This window comes from Episyrphus balteatus, chromosome 1 (assembly GCF_945859705.1).
Source record: "Episyrphus balteatus chromosome 1, idEpiBalt1.1, whole genome shotgun sequence".
In the NCBI taxonomy this organism is placed as follows: domain Eukaryota; kingdom Metazoa; phylum Arthropoda; class Insecta; order Diptera; family Syrphidae; genus Episyrphus; species Episyrphus balteatus.
Genome location: NC_079134.1, coordinates 98,897,454 through 98,917,049, shown reverse-complemented (window position 1 = coordinate 98,917,049; position 19,596 = coordinate 98,897,454). Strand labels below are relative to the sequence as shown.

Below are 19,596 nucleotides of genomic sequence, written 5' to 3'. Positions count from 1 at the left end.
TTTGCCTACAAGCTGCGAGGAGTGGTGAATGTCGTGAATCTATAAATGTGTGCGTGTTAACGTCATTTACCAACGTGGTGGCTTTCACATATATTCACAGACAACACTATACACAAAAGGGTTTTGGGAGGAAAGACGTACGAAAGTTTCCAGTCTTGGTATTTTTTGTTTATGGTAATACCCATAAACGAAAAATACCAAGACTGGAAACTCGGCGGTCACGTTTGCCTACAAGCTGCGAGGTGTGGTGAATGTCGTGAACCTATCGTTGTGTTCGTGTCAAATGTGTGGTGAATGTCGTGAATCTATAAATGTGTGCGTGTTAACGTCATTTACCAACGTGGTGGCTTTCATATATATTCACAGACAGCACTGTACGTGTACACAAAAGGGTTTCGGGGGGAAAGACGTACGAAAGTTTCCAGTCTTGGTATTTTTTGTTTATGGTAATACCTTTCACTGAAACGACATCCACAATTCACGGCCGCACACACACTTCGAAATTGTACATCTATCCTTCATTTTTGTATCGTTTGTCGTTTTACATTTTTTAAGCGTCCATGTTGAATATTTTCCGTAAAACGAAAATTTCTTTCAAAAAGTGTGTCTTCAATTTTACTAAAAAAGTGCATCCTAATTAGAAATTAATTATAATAAAATTAATCGCAAGTATTCGTTTATTATTTTGCGAAATAATTCAATTCCTTCAAATTGTTGCAAGTGTGTTTAAAATCAGTTTGAAAATCTTGCCATTGTCAGCGCATTACAGCAGAATATATTATAAAAAATATATAAAAGTGCGTGTACACAGTTGGCATTTATTTCTCCTTTTTTTTTCTTTAATTCTTCCCAATATTCTTTTCGCTTTTATTTCCTTATTTATCTTTAAATTTTACCCTAATGAAAGCTGTTGTATTGTATTCTCTTTATCCTGTAGACTTGACCAATTTATGAAATAAAATTGAAAAATAAAAAAGTAGTTGGGGGTATTGTTTTTTGAGCAAAAATGAGTGTCGTCGCCGCCTCAGCCACCGCTGCTAAGATTCTTGATGAACAGAAGACAATTTTAAAGACTTGCGGCTCCGCTGCTGCTGCAGCTGGTGCCGATCATAATAATAGCATATCGGACAATAATGACGAAAATCATGTTTTACATAAACTTAACACAGCGCCATCGTCAACGACATCTGCAACTACTATTGGTTCTAACGAAGGAGGTAGTGTTGTTCTACACCCTCCAGCTTCGCAAATCATCAGCAACAACAATTTTTCATCAACCTCGACACTTCTAGCCACGACCTCTGCTGCCACAGAAACAATTTACACAGCCCAGCATCGACGATTGTTGGAAGGTATCTAAACAAAAATAAAGTCTTACAAATCAAAAACTAAAAAAAAGAAACAATTTAAAAATCCAATAACTGGTAATTTTGTAAAAAAAAAAATATAAAGAGCAGGCAACCATTTCACAAAGTTGTCTTTTTGTTTCTCTGAAAACGTAGAAAAAAACAAGAATGTGCGGTTACAATATTTTTTATTTATTTATTATTTTTTTTTTCTCAAAATTTAATTTCCAATCGTAAAAGAAAAACTAATCCAAACGTTTTTTGTCTGCCGTTTCGTTACTTGTTGCTCGAGATCTCTAGACTAGGTTTAAGCAAAAAAGAAAACAAAAAACTCGTGTTAATTTATCATGTCTGCCACCGTATTATTTATTAAAAATTAGTATTTTCGGTTTTTATACTTTATGTGCGTAGAAAAAAATTAAAAAAAAAAATTGTGAAAAAAATAGGAAAAATAAAAGTACACCTATTTCGATAATATCCTTGTTAATGCGAAATAATATTTTTTGCTTTCAAAGGATATCTTTATAAATGAACGGTTACGGTTAAGTGAGTAAAATATCTAATTGAACGCGTAATCGTTCTTTTGATTGTGTTACTTCAAAGTTTAATAATTCGATAAGAAATGATCATCACATCACAAGTGCCCCTTCTGAAGTGTCTTAATATAGTTTTAATATTTTGTTAAATAAAATTTAAATACGGGAAAACTTTTCTTGTTGCAATGGAAGATATTGATTTTATTAACAAGGTTTGTTTTAACTTAAAGAAGAATACATGTAATGTTATGTTAACTATACAAAATAGAAAATTATAGGAAATTACTCAAAATTTGCATTATCCACACCAACGTGAACAATACATAGATAGATGATCAAAAGGCCGCAAAAATAGATGTAATATACGCTGTGTTCCTTTGGGGGCATTTATCTACTGCTTAGTACCTAGGTACTTAAAGTTGCTAAGAGAACTAAGTAGTAGATAAAATGTTTTCAAATAAACGCAGCATATTTAATGCTCAAAATATCCTGGCCACAGGAAGGTACCTATGCGGTAGCGGTCCGGTAACGGTACGGGTACTTGTATGAACAAAATTCCACAACTGAATATTGAAGTTCCAGTTTGGAATTTTTTTTATACAATTACTCTTACCGCTACCACATACTCTTCCGGTGTTTTTGTTTTATTGAGACACATATTTTTTTTTAATACATATCTATCATTTGGTGCGTATTAATATACAAAAAACAATGTGTACTCAATTAAATTATGCATGCATCATCATATTTTATCAATTATTTAGCTTCAAAGATGTTTCGAATTATTTTAAAAGGATCTCATTCCTGTTAAAACAACAAGAAACTGGCTATGGTTTATTTATCTAAAAAAAAAAATACGTCGCATTTGCAAGCTTTTGTCAATATAATCTTGAAAATATAATCTTAGAAAAGCATTAGATACAATTTATTATTTAATTTAATTACTTAATTTAAGAATGAGCCAATAGAATCCTCAGAAATAAACTATCTTATATCACACTAAGTGGGTTTTTTAATTCGACTATATTAAAGACAATAGCGCTTCCATTTTTTGTTAATTCCTTAAAATTAAGATTAAATTCAATTCAACCAAACAAAATTTTGAGACGGGAGTGATAAAATAGTTTCAAAAAAATGACTAATAAATTGTTACGACTTGGTCTTTGAAAAATACACATGACAAAAAAATTTATCACAAACAAAGTAAAATTTTGTTCTTCATACCTATTACTTTTTTTCCCTTAAGTTCTCAAAAACTGAGATTTTTTCTTGAAAAAAATCAAGGTATTTAAATTTGAGTTGTGCTTTTTATTTCGGTTAATTATATTGATAACTGCAGAAGTTACACCTGTTCCAACATTGCAAGGTCAAGAAAAATAGCATAAGTTCCGATTATTTTTTTTGTATAAAAAACAAAGTTTTAGTTTTTCAAAATAGTTTTATTCCTTAGTTTCGTAGGTCGTACTAAAACAACGACCAAAATTATCGCTTTTTTAAGGTTACCAAAATTTTACTTCCAAACAAAAACAAAAATTAGTTTATATTTCAGTTTCAACTTTTAAATTCACTCCTTCTCATCCAAATAGGTACACAAATTTTCAAATGTTCAGTATTCACTGTATGCGATTTATCTGAATCTCTTCACTAAGTTGTTAAATGGTGGGTTAGGAAATATTTTTGTCTTAAAATCGACGATCACAAATTTTGGGGCTAGCCATTTCCAAACATTTTCAACAAGGTTCAGGTCTGTTTTCTATGGCAGATACTGAAGAACTTCTAATTTTGTACTTTCTGCCAATATTTTACAGGGCTTTTTTGGTGGGAGGAGGCGTGGTCCTGTTGAAAAATCCAGTATACTGGTTCACAAATAGTAGAGAATTAAGGAAAAGTTTTTTGAATATTCTTTTACAAATAATAAGTACTATATATTTATATATTCATTCAAAAATTCACCGTGAATTAGTTTAAAATTTATTAAACATTAACAAAAATTGTAGTGCGCTTTGAAATCACCCACCAAATTTTTTTTAAACTCTTATAACTAAAAAACTGAAATAATGCAAAACTACTATAAAAATCGCCTTCCACCTATAAATCTGAAAGCCAGCTGAGATAACCAAGGAAAGTCATTGACGTTTATGGATATGGTGTTTACGGGTTCAAATATCGAATTACTTTCGAAACTGTGAACACGTCTATCTTGCTCCAAAAGTTATCCAAAATTGGTGTAAGAGGAACTGAACTAAATTGGTTCCGAAGTTTTCTTGAAGGCAGATCTCAGCGAACTAGAGTGAACGGAGTAACTTCGGCGCCAATACCAGTTAATATTGGTATCCCCCAAGGAACGTTGCTTGGAGTTTTACTGTTCCTTGTTTATATCAATGACATGGAAAAAGTATTGAAGCATTCTTGGCTCAAACTCTTTGCAGACGATGGACTTTTGTGTATTTCTGGCCGTGATGTCTCAACATGTGTGGATAATTTAAATGAAGATCTTGGTGCAATAAATAAGTGGCTAAAAATGAATCGTCTCTTGTTAAATATGGAAAAGTCAAAGTGTATGTTACTTAATGTCCCTATGCTACCGCCTCAATTGTCCATTCACGTTGATAACTGTCCCCTTGAAATCGTGTCCCATATAAAGTATCTTGGTGTGATATTAGATAAAAAACTATCGTGGAATGAACATACAGACTACCTTTGCAAAAAAGTATCAAAAAAGTTAGGAGTGCTACGAAAAATAAGAAATAGCTTATCAAGAAACAGTGCAATAAGAGTCTATAACGTAATAATAAAACCTCATTTCGAGTATTGTCCAAGTGTCCTGTACTTCTTTAATATGTCCCAAAAAAGTCGAATGCAGATTTTGCAAAATAAAGCAATGCGAATTATACTAAAACGTGATAACTATGCCCATATAAGAGAAATGCACGATTCATTAAACTGGTTCAATATAAACCAAAGACTTTATATTTTGACAATGACGTTCATTTACAAAATTAAAAATAACATGTGTCCTGAATACTTAAGTGCACCAACTAATAATAATGTGATATACCCCCTGCGTAATCGAGATGATATTGTAGTGCGAAGAATGAGAACAACAAGAGGTCAGCAATCAACATTTTATTCTGGCTTTCAAACATTCAACCAACTTCCGCAACATATAAAATATGCAACCAACATCAACATATTTAAAAGAATGATTGCAACTCATGCTAAAGACGTTATAATTTGAACAAAATAACTTTAACATATTAATTTCAATTTGTAATTCGAATTCTTATTTCTATCATTTGTATAATTAACAAATCCTTGTATAATCTATTTATTAAGAATAATGTAAAAACTAAAATTGTAAAATATTGTATAATTAATTTACTTAAATGGCTCTAGTATGCCAAATAAACAAAACTAAACTAAACTAAACCAAACATGTTCAAAACCGCCCCGAGCAGTTTGTATCAGACATTTTAACTACACTTGAATGGGTTTCATTTAATAAATCGTAATGTTCTTATAAAAAGAATTATAAAACTAGCAATTGTGGGCAAAATTAAAGAAAAAAATGGAAATAGGTATGTACAACATTATTGAAGATTTAAAAAAAATGCCTGAATTCTTCGAGTTCTACGAATACTAGACTGATCTCGATGAGAACTCGATTATATACCGCTTAAGCGGTATAGAAAGTCAGGCTGCTTACACCAATTAATGCTCCTGATACATGAAGAACATCCACTTTGTTAACATTTGCATTTAATGTCTAGAAATATAGGTTGATCAGTGTTCAAAAAATAAATCTATTTTACTCTGAGAAGCATAAATGGTATGAATTCCATTTTTATGTATAAATTTGATAACTATAGTTTAAATTTTAAGGTTATTTTTTCTGAGTTTTTATTATTTTTTGGTTCCTTGAAAATTATATAATAATAATCAATTTGGAGTTTGTGTATGTTCTTATTAAAAAACTCATAAAAAGTTGAGTGTTATTTATTCATTACAACGAAACTAATACTGCATACATGGGGCACTTGTGAACATAAGAGCCTGTATTGGTTAAACATCAAAATTTAATATAAATCTTTCGTCTAACTAACCAAATATTATTTGAAATCGAAGTTCAATGATATTGTTCAATGTTAGTAAACTTTACAGATCAAGAAAACGAACATATTTCGTTCAAGCAGCTGCGAAAGCAAAAAATGTTCAAATGTGCCCCACTCTCCCCTAATTATGGCCATTCTTCACGTTTGAAATTCATTATCAATATACTATCATAGTAGATTACTTTGTTCCATGTCTTAACACTTCTTTTTTAACTAAGAAGTTGGGAAGGTAAAACTGATAGTTTAACTCACCAATGACATCAAAATTAAATGTTCATTGAACCAAAAATAACAAGAACTCCACTCAACTTCTCATGTGGTAAGGGATTTCAAAAACCTTAAACGCATACAATTCTGTCCTTGGTTTAGTGATGGTGTCCCTTCAAAATTCAGCCATTTTAGAATATTGTGACTAATTATTTACTGTCCTAAAACTACAAATAACAACTGTTTTTCACTTTTATTCTTGTCGTTAATCCACCAAAACTGGTAGCACACGTAGAAATTTACTCGTTTTACCGGTTTTTTACCCACAGAAAGTTTGTATCTGAAGTCTGGATAGAGCATATTCACAATTCGTAATTTTTTTTAACCACACCATTTCTGGTGGATCCTTCATTCTTTATTTTATTTATTATTTTATTTTATTTCCGCCAAAATTTTGCGATTTAAATCCACCCATGTTTTAAGAAAAACAATAGGAAAGTTATGATCCATTTTGAAATAATTTTAACCGTTGCTTTTCCTAACATCTTAAACTATCAAGAAACAACAAAACCTAGTTAGGTCACGCACCTAACCTATTCTGATGAAAAGGAGTGTAGGTAATAAGAAGCCAAAATATCGCCGGAAATGCTACACAAAATTGGTGACATAAAGTAACGAAGTGGTTATCTTACATACAAACAATTTGTACTTGGAAAATAAAATAAAACTTAAAGGTCTAAAGCAACTGCTTTACCAATTAATTCTTTATGGTAATGGTTACGCAGTTGTAAATATCTAATTATATCGTAAATATGAACTTTAATGAAAAGAACAAAAATGTTGTGACTGTCAAAATTATTATAATAGAAATCTGTATAAGAATAACATTAATACAAATTTCGTCTATACTTATCTCACAAATGCGGTAACTCAATGGTCATGCAATGAGCACTCGCAACTCTTTCAGGGAGAAGCTATTACTTTGTCTAGCGTATTCCCCCTGACCAATGGTTATCATTTATTTAAAAAGCTACAATGTCAAACTAAATGAGGTACCAATAATTCCTATCTTCGTGACCTTGTTTTTGCATACAAATTCAATCCTAAGTGGGCTTTAGGTCTGGTTTATAAGTTTTTTCTATGTTGTCTCCGTTTGGACCGTGTTTACAGTCTTCTTCAGGGCTAATTATTTTGAAAAATTAAAAAAATTATAATAAATGCTAAAAATCTATTATCTATACTTACAGAGTATTCTGTCTTCTAATTTTAAGAATTTTATCTTAAAAATGTTAAGGTTTTGTTTGTTTTGGTTTGGTTTTTTCTTTAAATATTTTAAAACTTCAAAAAATTCGAAGTCTTGAAAAAAAGACGTTTCAAATCATCGGAATTTTTATCATTTGTGCTAAATTTTATACAGAATCAATTAATCAACGAAAACAATTTTTTTTTTCTAAATTTCATCTTTAAAACTTAATTTCTCAAAAACTACTTAATAAAACAACTTGAGTCAAAAAACAATACAAAGAATAAACTATTAGCTGTAAGAAAAGTTATAGCACAGGACTTTATGTGCATTTTTTAATTTCTAATAATTTTTTTTCACGGCTTATCGTGAGGTTGTAAATATCTAAGTGGGTTTGACTGTACCAAGAAAATTAAAAATTTTCCTTCTAAATAACTTTTTAGTCATTTTGATTTGAAAAATGAGCCCAAATATTTTTGGCCAGGTTTTAGACCAAAATACCACCCTGTGCGGAGGGGAAGGGTATAGCCCGACTCAGAAGAACACGACTTTGTACACCCCAACTCACGACAGCCCGATTCAACCCATAGCCCGACTCAAGATAACCCGACTCATCGCAACTCGACTCAGGTCGAGTTCTTACCTGAGTCGAGTTGCGATGAGTTGGGCTATCTTGAGTCGGGCTATGGGTTGAATCGGGCTGTCGTGAGTCGGGGTGTACAAAGTCGTGTTGTCCTGAGTCGGGCTCTGCTTCTACTGTGCGGAGTTCGGATCTAAAAACTAAATTTAAAACGAAAGTCTATTGTTTGTTGTTTTCGAACGATTTGAAGTATACTTTTTCGTTAAACAGGTCGTCTAACTTTAAAAGCAGCAAAACGCTTACAAAATATATCCGGAATTATACAATAAAACAACTTCACACAATTTATTCAATATGCAATTGGTCATTTGAAGCCAAGGCCAGTATTTTTTGTTCTTTAAGTTTTAATTTTAGTTTCATTTCAGTAACTTTTAACTTGATAAAAACAAGAAATAAAAATCACTTAAAGCTTGAACTTATCGTTTGATAATTACGAATTACGCCCGAGGTTTTGGTTTTGTTTTTTATGTAATATAATGAACTTTTTATTACTTACTTTTTGTAAGACTCAAATATTATAAAAGAAAACAATTTGCAATAGACAAAGACATTGCGGGAAGTCGATGAAATTTTACTCCTATAGTGTGCAGGGGGTTATATTCAGTTATAATTTCAATTTATTTAGTTCAATTGTAGATATAATACTTGGTCTTTTATAGTACTTAAGATAATGGATAACTCTGCCCATCAGACAAAATTTTGCAGGCCGGTGTTAATCATTTCATACTAAATGGAGAGTACTAATTTCGAAAACAATATTTATTTTTATTCTAGCGGCTCTAGTTTTTAAGTTATTAATAGTACATCAAAATGCATACAAATTCATACAATTTTTGTTTTATAATTTTTTTGTATTTAAATTAATTTTTGTATTTTTTTATTATACTTAATTAGCCGAAATAAATTACATTTGATATAAATTCTTCCAGTAAAACTTTAAAAACGATAACAAAAAAAAAGTGATAAAAAAAAACTTAAAAAAAAGCAAGAAATGTGAAAAATTAAAATATCTCAAAGATAAGAGCTCCTAGAAAAGAACCAGTGAGATTTTAAGGCTAACTCAACCCAAATACATTAGGTGTGATATACATTTTTCAACAACAAACAAACGGTTAAAATAACCTTAAAATTAGTATGAAATTACATACGATAACATTAAAAAAGAACTCCTAGAAAGAAACGAATGTGATTTTTAGGCTCATTGAGTCCAAATACGTTATAAAAATGCCATCCTTTTACCAAAAACTTCGTTAGCAAAAGAACTTTTCGCAGGAGACTTGGGGAAAACAATTTTGTTATCTTTATCGGTAGGTAGGTATACAAATATGAGAAGGGGGTAAAAAAATGAACCAAAAAACTGACCACATTTTTAATATTTGACCTCTTCAGAACTCAAATCCATTAGTGCAACTCGGTTCTCTTTGCATAGTACCTATGCATAGTACCTTTAGCGCCGGTCTAACAAGCAAAGTAGTTTTTGAGCTTCTGTTCATGTCTTTCAAAAAAAGGTGGCTTTTTCCAGAAAGTTGTTTGAAAGCGTAATTGTTTCATGGAGTGTGAATGCTTTAATTCCAAAATATAGATTTTCGATTTTATACAAATACAGGCAACCTCAGCACAATGAACAAAATTGGGTCCCATTGAGACCAAGGACTTCATCTTGACTTAAATATTAAAGATCAGTTATCAATAAGCGCACCATTGAAATAGGTTAAGCTTCAATTGCGAGTAAATGATTCTGCTTTGCGATATCTGAGTTTCTTCAATGAATACATCGCTTACACAGTTTTCGCGACTTTGAATTATTTTGTAGAGATACAGCGAATTTCGATGACCTATAACTCATTCCACCTCAAAACTCATCGGTCTGCATTTCTCAGTTTTTGTTTTTATTATCTTTATAGTCTAACCAGTTGAGGTCCATATTTCCTAAAACTTGTGTCTAAAGAAACAGTTTGCATGTGGGTTGCCTAGCGATATCGTGTCAGTTTTTGAGTTTTTTTTTTACTACAAAGTTGAATTTAGAAAAAAAGTCAAAAATCTCTTTTCTTAACAAAAGGTGTTAGAAACGACACTGATATTCGAATCCTTAAATATGTCATGCATACAAATAAAAAATGTTAAAAATCCACAACCCGAGATATAGACGTTTAAAAATCAAAAATTGAAAAGAAAAAAATGTCATTCCAGTTTCGTAAATTGCAAGCCGATTTTAATTTTATTTCCTGATGAAAAAAGAAGAATTAAAGAGAATTAAACAGTGTATTTTTACACATTTTGACTATTTGGATATCTATTTCTAGCATACTTTCGAATTAGATTATTATTTTTTGATTAAGATTTTCATAGTCTTCGGTCCATTTACTCTAAATCAAATACATGTATAAACAAACATATATCGGTATAATAAAAAATTGTATGTGAGATGTATGTATTTATTCAGCCGGTTTCACGCCCTTATGTTTTGAATGCGGATTTATGCAATAATTTGTAATTTTTAAAATATTTTGTGAATTATCTAAAGAAATAATATAAAAACTATTTATTATAGTAAAAAAAAAACTATAAAAAAGAGTTTTCACACATTTTAAGACAACATTTCAAAGTGCAAATAGGTTAACAATATAATTTTTAGGGATATTATTGCAACAATATAAAACACTGTGCAGGTTAGCCTTAAGTTTAAGTTTAGCATTTGGTAAAAGAAGTGTCAAAATTTGTATGGAATATGATAATTAATATAAAATTAATAAAAGAATTTGGTGACTATACACAAATGTTTAACTTTTTACAAAGAATACGTCAAATACTTACAAGATTTAGGAATTTTTCAACAGCGTGCGAAATTCAATTTCAAAAAATTAAAAAAATGAAAAGCTTGCTAGTGCAATAAATAAATATAATTCGATACAATAAAACAATTGGAAATCATCATCAATTACAAAATCAAAATTCAAGAAATATCCTATCTTTAAATACGAAAAAGATTGTTAATTTTAAGAACACAAATTTAATACTTATATAGATCAATGCAAGGATAATGCTAACCTACTCCATTTGACAAGAAAAAGTTCTTCCCAATACTCTTAAAGTTATTAAAGAAAAGTTGTGTTATTTTCAATAGGTCAGCGAGATAAACAGTGAATGGGAAAGTTATATGTGACAAGTGTTGTGATAAAAAAAATGTTTCGAATTGGTATAGAACATAAAGTTCATACAAAGATAATCTTTCCCTAAATGATCAAGAAAATCTATTAATGGTCCATAAAAATTTAAAATTGAAGTGCAATTATTTCGAGTCCCTATCCGTATTAGATTCTCGGCAATTCTTGTCTCGGGTAATTTACTAAAATAAATCAACCTCGTCCTTTAAAATGATGTGCCCCTTGCATCCAAAGACGAGGATCGACAATACAAATAACCAAAAACGTGGATGGACGATTTGAGTCTCTCGCACACAATTTCAAAGAAATTTAACTCGTTTCTTTTATTGGTATGATTTGGAATAAGTTTATGGTTAAAGATGTATTATTAAATTAGTTATATAAAATAATTTTCAAAAATTAAACATTTTAAAGATTCGATAACTTATTTCCAATAAAACAATTTTTCAGAAGAAATACACAGTCTAAAAATTGAACAAAGTCGGGTTCAACAGCAGTTTATCGATGCTCAACGCCGGGAAAAAATACTTATGCGTAGACTTGCCAACAAAGAACAGGAATTCCAAGACTATGTCGTAAGTTTTGTTGCAGCAAATATACTTTTCGATATAATTTATTTGTTTTTCTGTATATGTATTTATAGAGTCAAATCGCGGAATACAAAGCTGCTCAAGCTCCGGGCCCCGCAGCCTTACGAACTGCCCTCCTTGACCCTGCTGTCAATTTACTCTTTGAAAAACTTAAGAAAGAGTTACAGGCAACCAAAGCGAAACTCGAAGATACTCAGCAAGAATTATCAGCTTGGAAATTCACACCGGATTCAAATACAGGAAAACGGTTAATGGCAAAGTGCCGACTACTGTATCAGGTATATATTCTATTTTTTATTTTTTTTTTTAAGGAGGAGGATTAACTATTTGTTTTTTTTTTACAGGAAAATGAAGAACTTGGAAAAATGACGTCAAATGGACGCTTAGCAAAGCTTGAAACCGAACTGGCCATGCAGAAAAGCTTTGCAGAAGAAGTTAAAAAATCTCAATCAGGTATACAAAGTTAAAAATATAAACCTTTCTTAAACTAAACTTAACTTTCAAATACTTGAAAAATATCACTTAATTACAAAATCGAAATTCAATTGTTTTATGAAAAACTGTATCTACCGTGAAAACATTCATTTGTCTTTGAACTTCATTGCAGAAGACAAACAAACACGTACCCTCACATTTATGAGACAAGTGAGCATAAAAAAAATAAATAAACAACAATACCTTTTTATCATATCAACTAAAGCGGGATGTAAATAAATTAATTTTATATTTAACGGTTTCACTGTTAAATCTGAACTTCACTGAAGTTGAATTTTGTTTAACTAGTTGCTTTTACTTGCGACATAGGTACTATAGGTCATGTTTAGGATTGGTAGAAAAAAATCGAACTCGAGATAACAATTTTACATGACATTACGGTGATGGAGAATGCCAAAACCGTGGGTCCGACAATTCTGTCTGTCTGTATATACATACCTCGAGCTACAGCTTAAACGAGTGAAGTGATTTTCTTCAAACTTGGTAGTTAGCAGTTTTTGGTGATTTCCCAGAGGGGAAATCACCAACGGTTTTTTGGGTTTCTGAATATCTCATACAAGACTAACTCGATTTCAAGGAAATTTTTTATAAAAAAGCGTTTAGTAATATTAAAACGTCAAAAAACATGTTTTTGGATTTTTAAAAAATATTTAATTTTTTTTTTTTTTTTGAAAAATCATTTTTTTTTATTTTTTTGAAATTTCTTTTTTATGTGTTAATTAATTAATTCTTAAAATGGCATACCGACTTTTTTTTTAATGTAAGAAAATTTGTATACATAAAAAATTATTTTTTTTTAACGACGATTTTCGAAATTTTTTTTCTAAAAATTTTTTCTAAATAAATCAAATGGCAAACTTATTTTTGTGTAAAACGGTGTTCACCTATTTATTCAATTATAAAAACAGACTTTATTTTTTTTCACTACCTACTTATGAAATTCCTCAAAAATTTGAAATTTTGTTAAAAAAATGCTTTAACATTAAAGTAACTTTTATCATAAGAGCAAGTACGTGCGACCCTAGTCGTGCATTTTATTTCACATTATCTTATGGTGTTTTCGTTTGGTAAAAAAATCAATTTATTTTTTGATCTAAATCTGTAAAAAAAAAAAACAATTTTTGATCTGTTCAACTACAATTAAGTAGTCGCAACAACAGTTTTTTGACAGATTTAGATAAAAAAATAAATTGATTTTTTTTACCAAACGAAAACACAAACACCATTAGTAATTACTAACTATTATTTTCTGAAAAAAATTAGTAATTAGTAACTATTATTTTCTGAAAAAATTAATATATTCTTTCTAAACATTTTTATATGAAATGGCAGTAGTTGTCATCGTGTAAAGAGTGTTAAGGCGGCAGAATACTGTCGCCTTAACAGAGTGGGATGGGTAGTTGTCTAAAATTGATGAAAAATCAATGGTTCTACTCAAAATGACGTGCTATACCTTTTTGTAAAGCCAATAACGTTTCTTTTATTTTATTACTAAATAAATCTGTTTTAAGGAATAGTTTTTGAAAATTTTATTTTCAAAATCAAAATTAAAAAAAAAATGGAAAAAACAATTTTGAACACATTTTTTTTTAATTGTATGTAATTAAGTACCTACTAATTTTATTTCCAAAATGAAATTAAATAAGTTATTAACAAATGCTGTAATTAGTTTTTATTTCAAAACAAAAAAACTGAATTTGAAAATGTTTTGTCGTTTTCGAGAAAAAGTTTAGTTTGTGCAATATTAACCTTTCTTCTTTTAGAAGTAAGATTATAAGAATTTGTGGAGCAATCTGTTTCCTATAGGAATATGTCTTCGCTGTTTATTTATTAAAATTCTTGAATTTTCTACAAAACTAAGAACAAAAAAACGATTTTTTTAAAAAGATTTTCTCGATTTTTGGATCCCAAATATCTTTTAAATTTGATCATCTTTCCAAATTCCAAATTTTAATCTTTTATCTGAGCTAGCCAGTGTAAAAGTGACCGCCAGAAATGTTTCTTCCTTGACGATGCTTCTGCCTTCTCATACCCCAGTACTTTCGGACAATCCGGAGGAGCTGATTCCGGTGACGTCATTCAGCAACTCTCAGCTCATTAGCTGTAGAGCGCCCATGTCGGAATCAAACGATCCTACTTACTCGCACTCTCGTTCTCCCAGGCTTTTACGTTATCATCGTGAATTTCGCCGGCAACTGGAATCTTTTCCAGTGGCGGGAATTCCATGAACGCATTCAGCCATTCATCCCCTTTTTTCTCAAGATAAAACGAAAGAAAATAATCAAAGTGAAAACAATATAATTTCGGATTACAATAATTTTTTTTTCTTTTTGCAGAAAGGTTGGCAATGATTTTTTTTCACGGCGATTCTAAAATTAATACCAGTGTGCTTTTGTAAGATTTGGGGGAAAGAAAAATAACCTTAACGTTCCATCTTTTACAAAAATATATATTGATATGTTGGGCCCTCGGCCATACTCAAATTTGAGTGTCTTCAGCAATCGGGAACCAAATGTTACCCGTGCTTTTGCTCGAATACCAATCAGCTTTTATGTAGACCATCAGTTTACTTCATCAACTAAATTTTGTAAGGCCATCTGTGTCGGCACCTGTCGGTATATTTTTATAATTAAGGTTCGGCCACCTGTCGGCCGATTTTGTTGTGTAAATAATTTTGTTTTGACCCCCCTGTGGGCCACTTTTTATGTTTACACTTCTTTCAGATCTGAAAAATCATCCTTCCTATATTTCGTTCCACAAAAAGACTTTTTTTCCTAAAAACTTTATTTAGTCGAAGACACATAATACATAAAACGGCCACTTCGGTTATCACTTGAATTCTAGAGACTAACCTGAAACTTCCTAATTGCATTACTAACCTTTGACCTACTGAATTGCATTCTGGAACCCCGAAACATTGTTTCATCTTATGTGAAAAACCACAGGTGTGGTGAGAGTTGATTTTTAATTTTGTGCACAGCTCAGTTCAACTTACCACCTAGCTGAAATTAATTTTAGTGAAAGATGTATTAATGGTTTAATTTTTTCTTTGTTTTTCTTATAGAACTCGATGACTTCCTTCAAGAACTTGACGAAGATGTCGAAGGAATGCAAAGTACAATTTTATTTTTGCAGCAAGAATTAAAAACCACCCGAGATCGCATTCAATTTTTAGAAAAAGAAAACTATCAACTCAAAAATGGAATAACCGACGAGACTACCGATATCACAGTTGCATCATCACCATCCGCCCAACAGCAACACCTTTCTATGAACGGTGCCGCAATCAAAGGATCCATATCCCTGAAATCATCAACTAATTATTCTCCACCTTCCATTACCAGTTCTACAAATACTAAATTTGTTCCCAGTGCTAATTTTAATATTCTCAGTGGCAGCAACCTTGAGACGATCGAAGAAAACTCGTGTTTGAGGACGCAAAATCCCAACTTCAACAGTAACAGTGGTAATAAAACGTTGGGTAGTGCAAGTAGTAGTGAGTTTTTCAACGGAGCCAGTTCAAATGACGCTAACGGTAACTACTCTGAGCTAACACAACCCGTGTCCGCGAACAGCGACGATCTGATTATTGACGCTAGCAGTAATAGTAACAGTGCTGTGGGTGGTATAACTGTAAAAACAAGACTTAACTCGCGAAAACGTAACTTTGATAGTGATTCAAGTGAATGCGGCAGCACAAATGGCACAATAACGCGAAATGCTGTTGTTAAAAAATCTAAAAAGAAGACTCGTCGCTCTTCTTCGGTTTTGTCGATTGATTTGAATGAAGACGATTCTCACATTGGAGGGGATTCGGTTGATCGAAGTGATGACGAAAATAGCAATAGCCAGCCAACCCGAGTAATGACCAGACGAAAGTCTGCTCGAAATCATCATAATGGCGGCGAGTCAAATATATAAACAAAAAATTAATGATACAGCAATAGGGATATTTTTATTTTAAATATTTGCCTCTTACTGAAGGTAAATACTTATTTAGGGGCCGGTTAAAACAATCAAAAAATGCATCAGATAAAAAGAAACAGTTGAAATTGAATATTTTTTCCAGATGATCATTTATAGCCACACAATCAACCTTCCTCTTCTTTTTCCTGTTGAAATTACAATTTTTTCATTTTGTTCGAAATATTAATCAGCTGGACCAAAAAATAAATTTGCATCAGGAAAACAAATAAATACAATTTTAGCAAAAAATTATAGCTCCATTGTAAATTATATATTATGATTCATTTTTCTGGTCGTTATAACCGGTATCTTAGGTAGTATGAATTATTTTAATAATTTGTTTTACTTTGCTTTTACATAAAGCATAGGAAAGAATATAATTTCTAAGATTGAACAACTTTTTCACTTGGTTATTTTGTGCGCATCTATTTTTTTTTTATTGTTCTCTCTTAAATGATTTGCAATAAGTTATTATTATTCAATTACTTGTACAAAAAAAAATAAATAAATAAAACGAAACTATAAATGATTTTTCAGAAATGTAATTAAAATTGAATTTGCGAAAAATCAAAACAACTTTATTTAAAATAGTACACAACTTATAAATATAATTACACAAAATACATATAAATATAATTATAAATTATAAAGATAAGATTATTTAGTAGCGTTATTTTTCAGGAATGTTATTCATTCATAAACGTTTTAAACGAAAGAAAAACAATATTAAAAAAAATCCTGTAACACAACTATTGACAAAAACAATTGATAAATACAAAAACAAGTGCAGAAAAATATAAAACTCTTTTTCTTTATAAACAAAAAAAAACTTTCTACATTATACATGATACATTAAGCCGCGTATGCGCGGCAAGCCAACGAACTTTGTACTGCGCGGCAGCCGCAGTTGTCATACGTTGTCTGATTTTGAATATTTTATCACTTCTCTTTTAAAATCCTGTTAATTTGATCCTTTTATCACAACTGCACAGTTATTTTCATACTTTTACTCATGCACCTCACTTCTTCAAAACTATAATTTGTATGAAAATTCAATGAAAAATAAAAGCAAGCTCTTTAAGTTTGTCATTAAAATTAAATATTCCATGGTAAATATAATTGGTTTGTTTTTTATTTTTGATCTTCATTGTGTGCATTCAGTGGCGTATTTAAAAAAAATTTTTTAGAGGGTAAATGTGCGACAAAATTTGCATTTCTTTTTATTAATCTTTGATCGAGAGTTAAACGCTGTGCTGCGGTACTGAAAGTGGTATAGTAGCATTATACTGCTCTCGACAGATTCGTACCTAGTGTTTTTTCAAAGTTCTTGTGTCCCAAACATTTTACACAAACAGCAAGGAGTTGAGTCATCCTTAAAAAAAAACACTTTATTTCGTTCGAACTTTGTCATGTGCTGAATCCAAAACTGTTTACAGATTTATTCCTCACGTCAAGAATTTTTGAGCTATACTCATCAATATTTTCGTTATATACCCATGTTCCGCAATTCGATCGAAAGTGAATTCAAATCACTTTTCAATTTCACGTGAAATGAAATATCAATATTCTTAGTTTCGATCGGTTTCGAAAACTTCGAAATTGCTTCTAACTATCAAAACTGAAGGATCTTCCATTTTTGTTTTGTTTCTAAAGTGAAATTACTGCAATTGCAGATTCATTGAAAAAGTCCCCCAAATTCACAAACAGAAAAATAGTGAATTGAATTCGGTTAGAAAAACTAAATGAGTTTTCGTCTTCACTTTCGGCAAGTGAATACGCAAAAATGGAAATGCAGAACGTGAAAGCCTCAAAAACTAGTTTTGAATGAAATTCTTTTTGATGTTTAATCCGAAATATATATGTTTTTTCGTAATATGTTGCTCTTTAATCCAAATCAGAAGCGCAAACTGCAATTTTCTTAAAGAAACCTGTTGGCCACTTAGATTTTGAGATATCAAAAATTTCTATTTCCAATATCCTTGAGAAATATGTATATTATTAAAAAAAAAAAGTAAATATACTTAAGACGATCAAATACGGCGTTTTGAGATTGCATAAGAAGTTTTGCAATAATTTAACGGTGATGCAATTGGAAGTCGAAATACTAAAAAAAATTATCAGAAGAATTCGGAATTGGACTAAAATCCGAAAAAAATTACACAAACCCTCAACGTCAGCTAAGGCTCAAAAAAACACAAACAGCCGTTTCAGAATTTGGAGGGGGCTCGAGCATCTATGCTGCCTCTAAATCTCTGAGATTTACGAACAAATTTCAGTTAATCATGTACATTATGATGAAATCAGTTAAATAATAACTTGATCTTGAAGGCTTGGGGGGGGGGGGGGGGCTTGAGCCCCCTGAACCTCCCCCCCCTCAATACGCCACTGCTTATATTGAGTACTACTAATGATATAAATTTCATGCTTTTATCACAAAGTGTACGATTTTGTTACTAAGCCGCCCCACTATATTTAAAACTAATTTTTTAATATTTTTCCAGAGTTTTTGTGAATTTGATGATGTGTCTAATTGTTTTTGAATGAAACTGTCTTTCGCGAATCTAAGTTCTTTTTTGTACAGATTTCTGGCAGAAATATATTCATTCCACGCCGAAATTTGGTTTCGAAATTTGTTTTTTTTTATTTTGCTAATTTCCCATTAAACCACTCACATTAAAAAACATTCACACTTTTTTCATCAACCATTTCTTCTACAATTCTACTGAAGACATCGCATAACATTTCTGCTAATTCATCCACACTACTGTTCACAACATCAATTCCAACAAGATCACTGTTCAAAAGCTTTGAGAAAAAAATATCTTTATTATAGTTCAACGTTTTGTATTTTGTATTTTTATTTGATTGTAAATTGTTTTTTAAATTAATGTCAAATGGAATGGTTTCGTGATCACTTATTTTTAGTTTAGAATTAGTTCTTGCCGTAATTTGCTTTGAATTTGATATAATTTATACTGCCCATAATACCGTAAAGGCCCCAACTACAAAATTTTCATGTTTGGAGTAAGGGCATTGTCTCGTGATTTACTCTCATTTATTTTTTTAGCCTAGGTCTTTAAATAAGTCAGAAAATTTCCAGTATTTTTGAAATTTTTTTCATTTTCAAATTGCGGTGTTTGATTTTGTGTTTTCCTCAGGGACCATATTTTGTATTACGAAACGAAAGACAAAACAACGATACCCAGGGGCCCAATTTTGTAAGAAAAGAAATGCAAAACAACGATACCCAGGACAACGATAGTCACCATGGTATAAAAAGAGAAGGTATGATCATTA

General features: G+C 30.8%; 1 protein-coding gene across 3 annotated transcripts; it reads left to right on the top strand.

Moving 5' to 3' along the window:
* The first annotated feature begins 507 nt into the window (after positions 1 to 507).
* LOC129916691 (pre-mRNA-splicing regulator female-lethal(2)D) lies at positions 508 to 16,905 on the top strand. 3 transcript variants are annotated; one of them, XM_055996810.1, is made up of 6 exons: positions 508 to 797; positions 938 to 1,352; positions 11,702 to 11,823; positions 11,892 to 12,116; positions 12,183 to 12,291; positions 15,398 to 16,905. In XM_055996810.1, exons 2-6 carry the CDS (start codon positions 1,007 to 1,009, stop codon positions 16,252 to 16,254), a joined length of 1,659 nt encoding a protein of 552 aa, XP_055852785.1. In that variant the 5' UTR covers positions 508 to 797; positions 938 to 1,006; the 3' UTR covers positions 16,255 to 16,905. The 3 variants fall into 3 exon arrangements, with proteins under 3 accessions (XP_055852785.1, XP_055852767.1, XP_055852775.1); XM_055996792.1 differs by having other exon boundaries at positions 511 to 797; positions 11,699 to 11,823; positions 15,398 to 16,897; XM_055996800.1 differs by lacking the exon at positions 508 to 797 and having other exon boundaries at positions 11,699 to 11,823; positions 15,398 to 16,898.
* The last annotated feature ends 2,691 nt before the right edge of the window (positions 16,906 to 19,596 follow it).

What these genes read in the sequence shown, in the direction of transcription:
- LOC129916691 (XM_055996800.1), top strand. Translation starts at nt 1,007, where the DNA reads ATGAGTGTCGTCGCCGCCTCAGCCACCGCTGCTAAGATTCTTGATGAA. An exon ending in GCATCGACGATTGTTGGAAG is followed by an intron (nt 1,353 to 11,698) that starts GTATCTAAACAA and finishes ACAATTTTTCAG; the next exon opens with AAGAAATACACAGTCTAAAA. An exon ending in AGTTAAAAAATCTCAATCAG is followed by an intron (nt 12,292 to 15,397) that starts GTATACAAAGTT and finishes TTTTTCTTATAG; the next exon opens with AACTCGATGACTTCCTTCAA.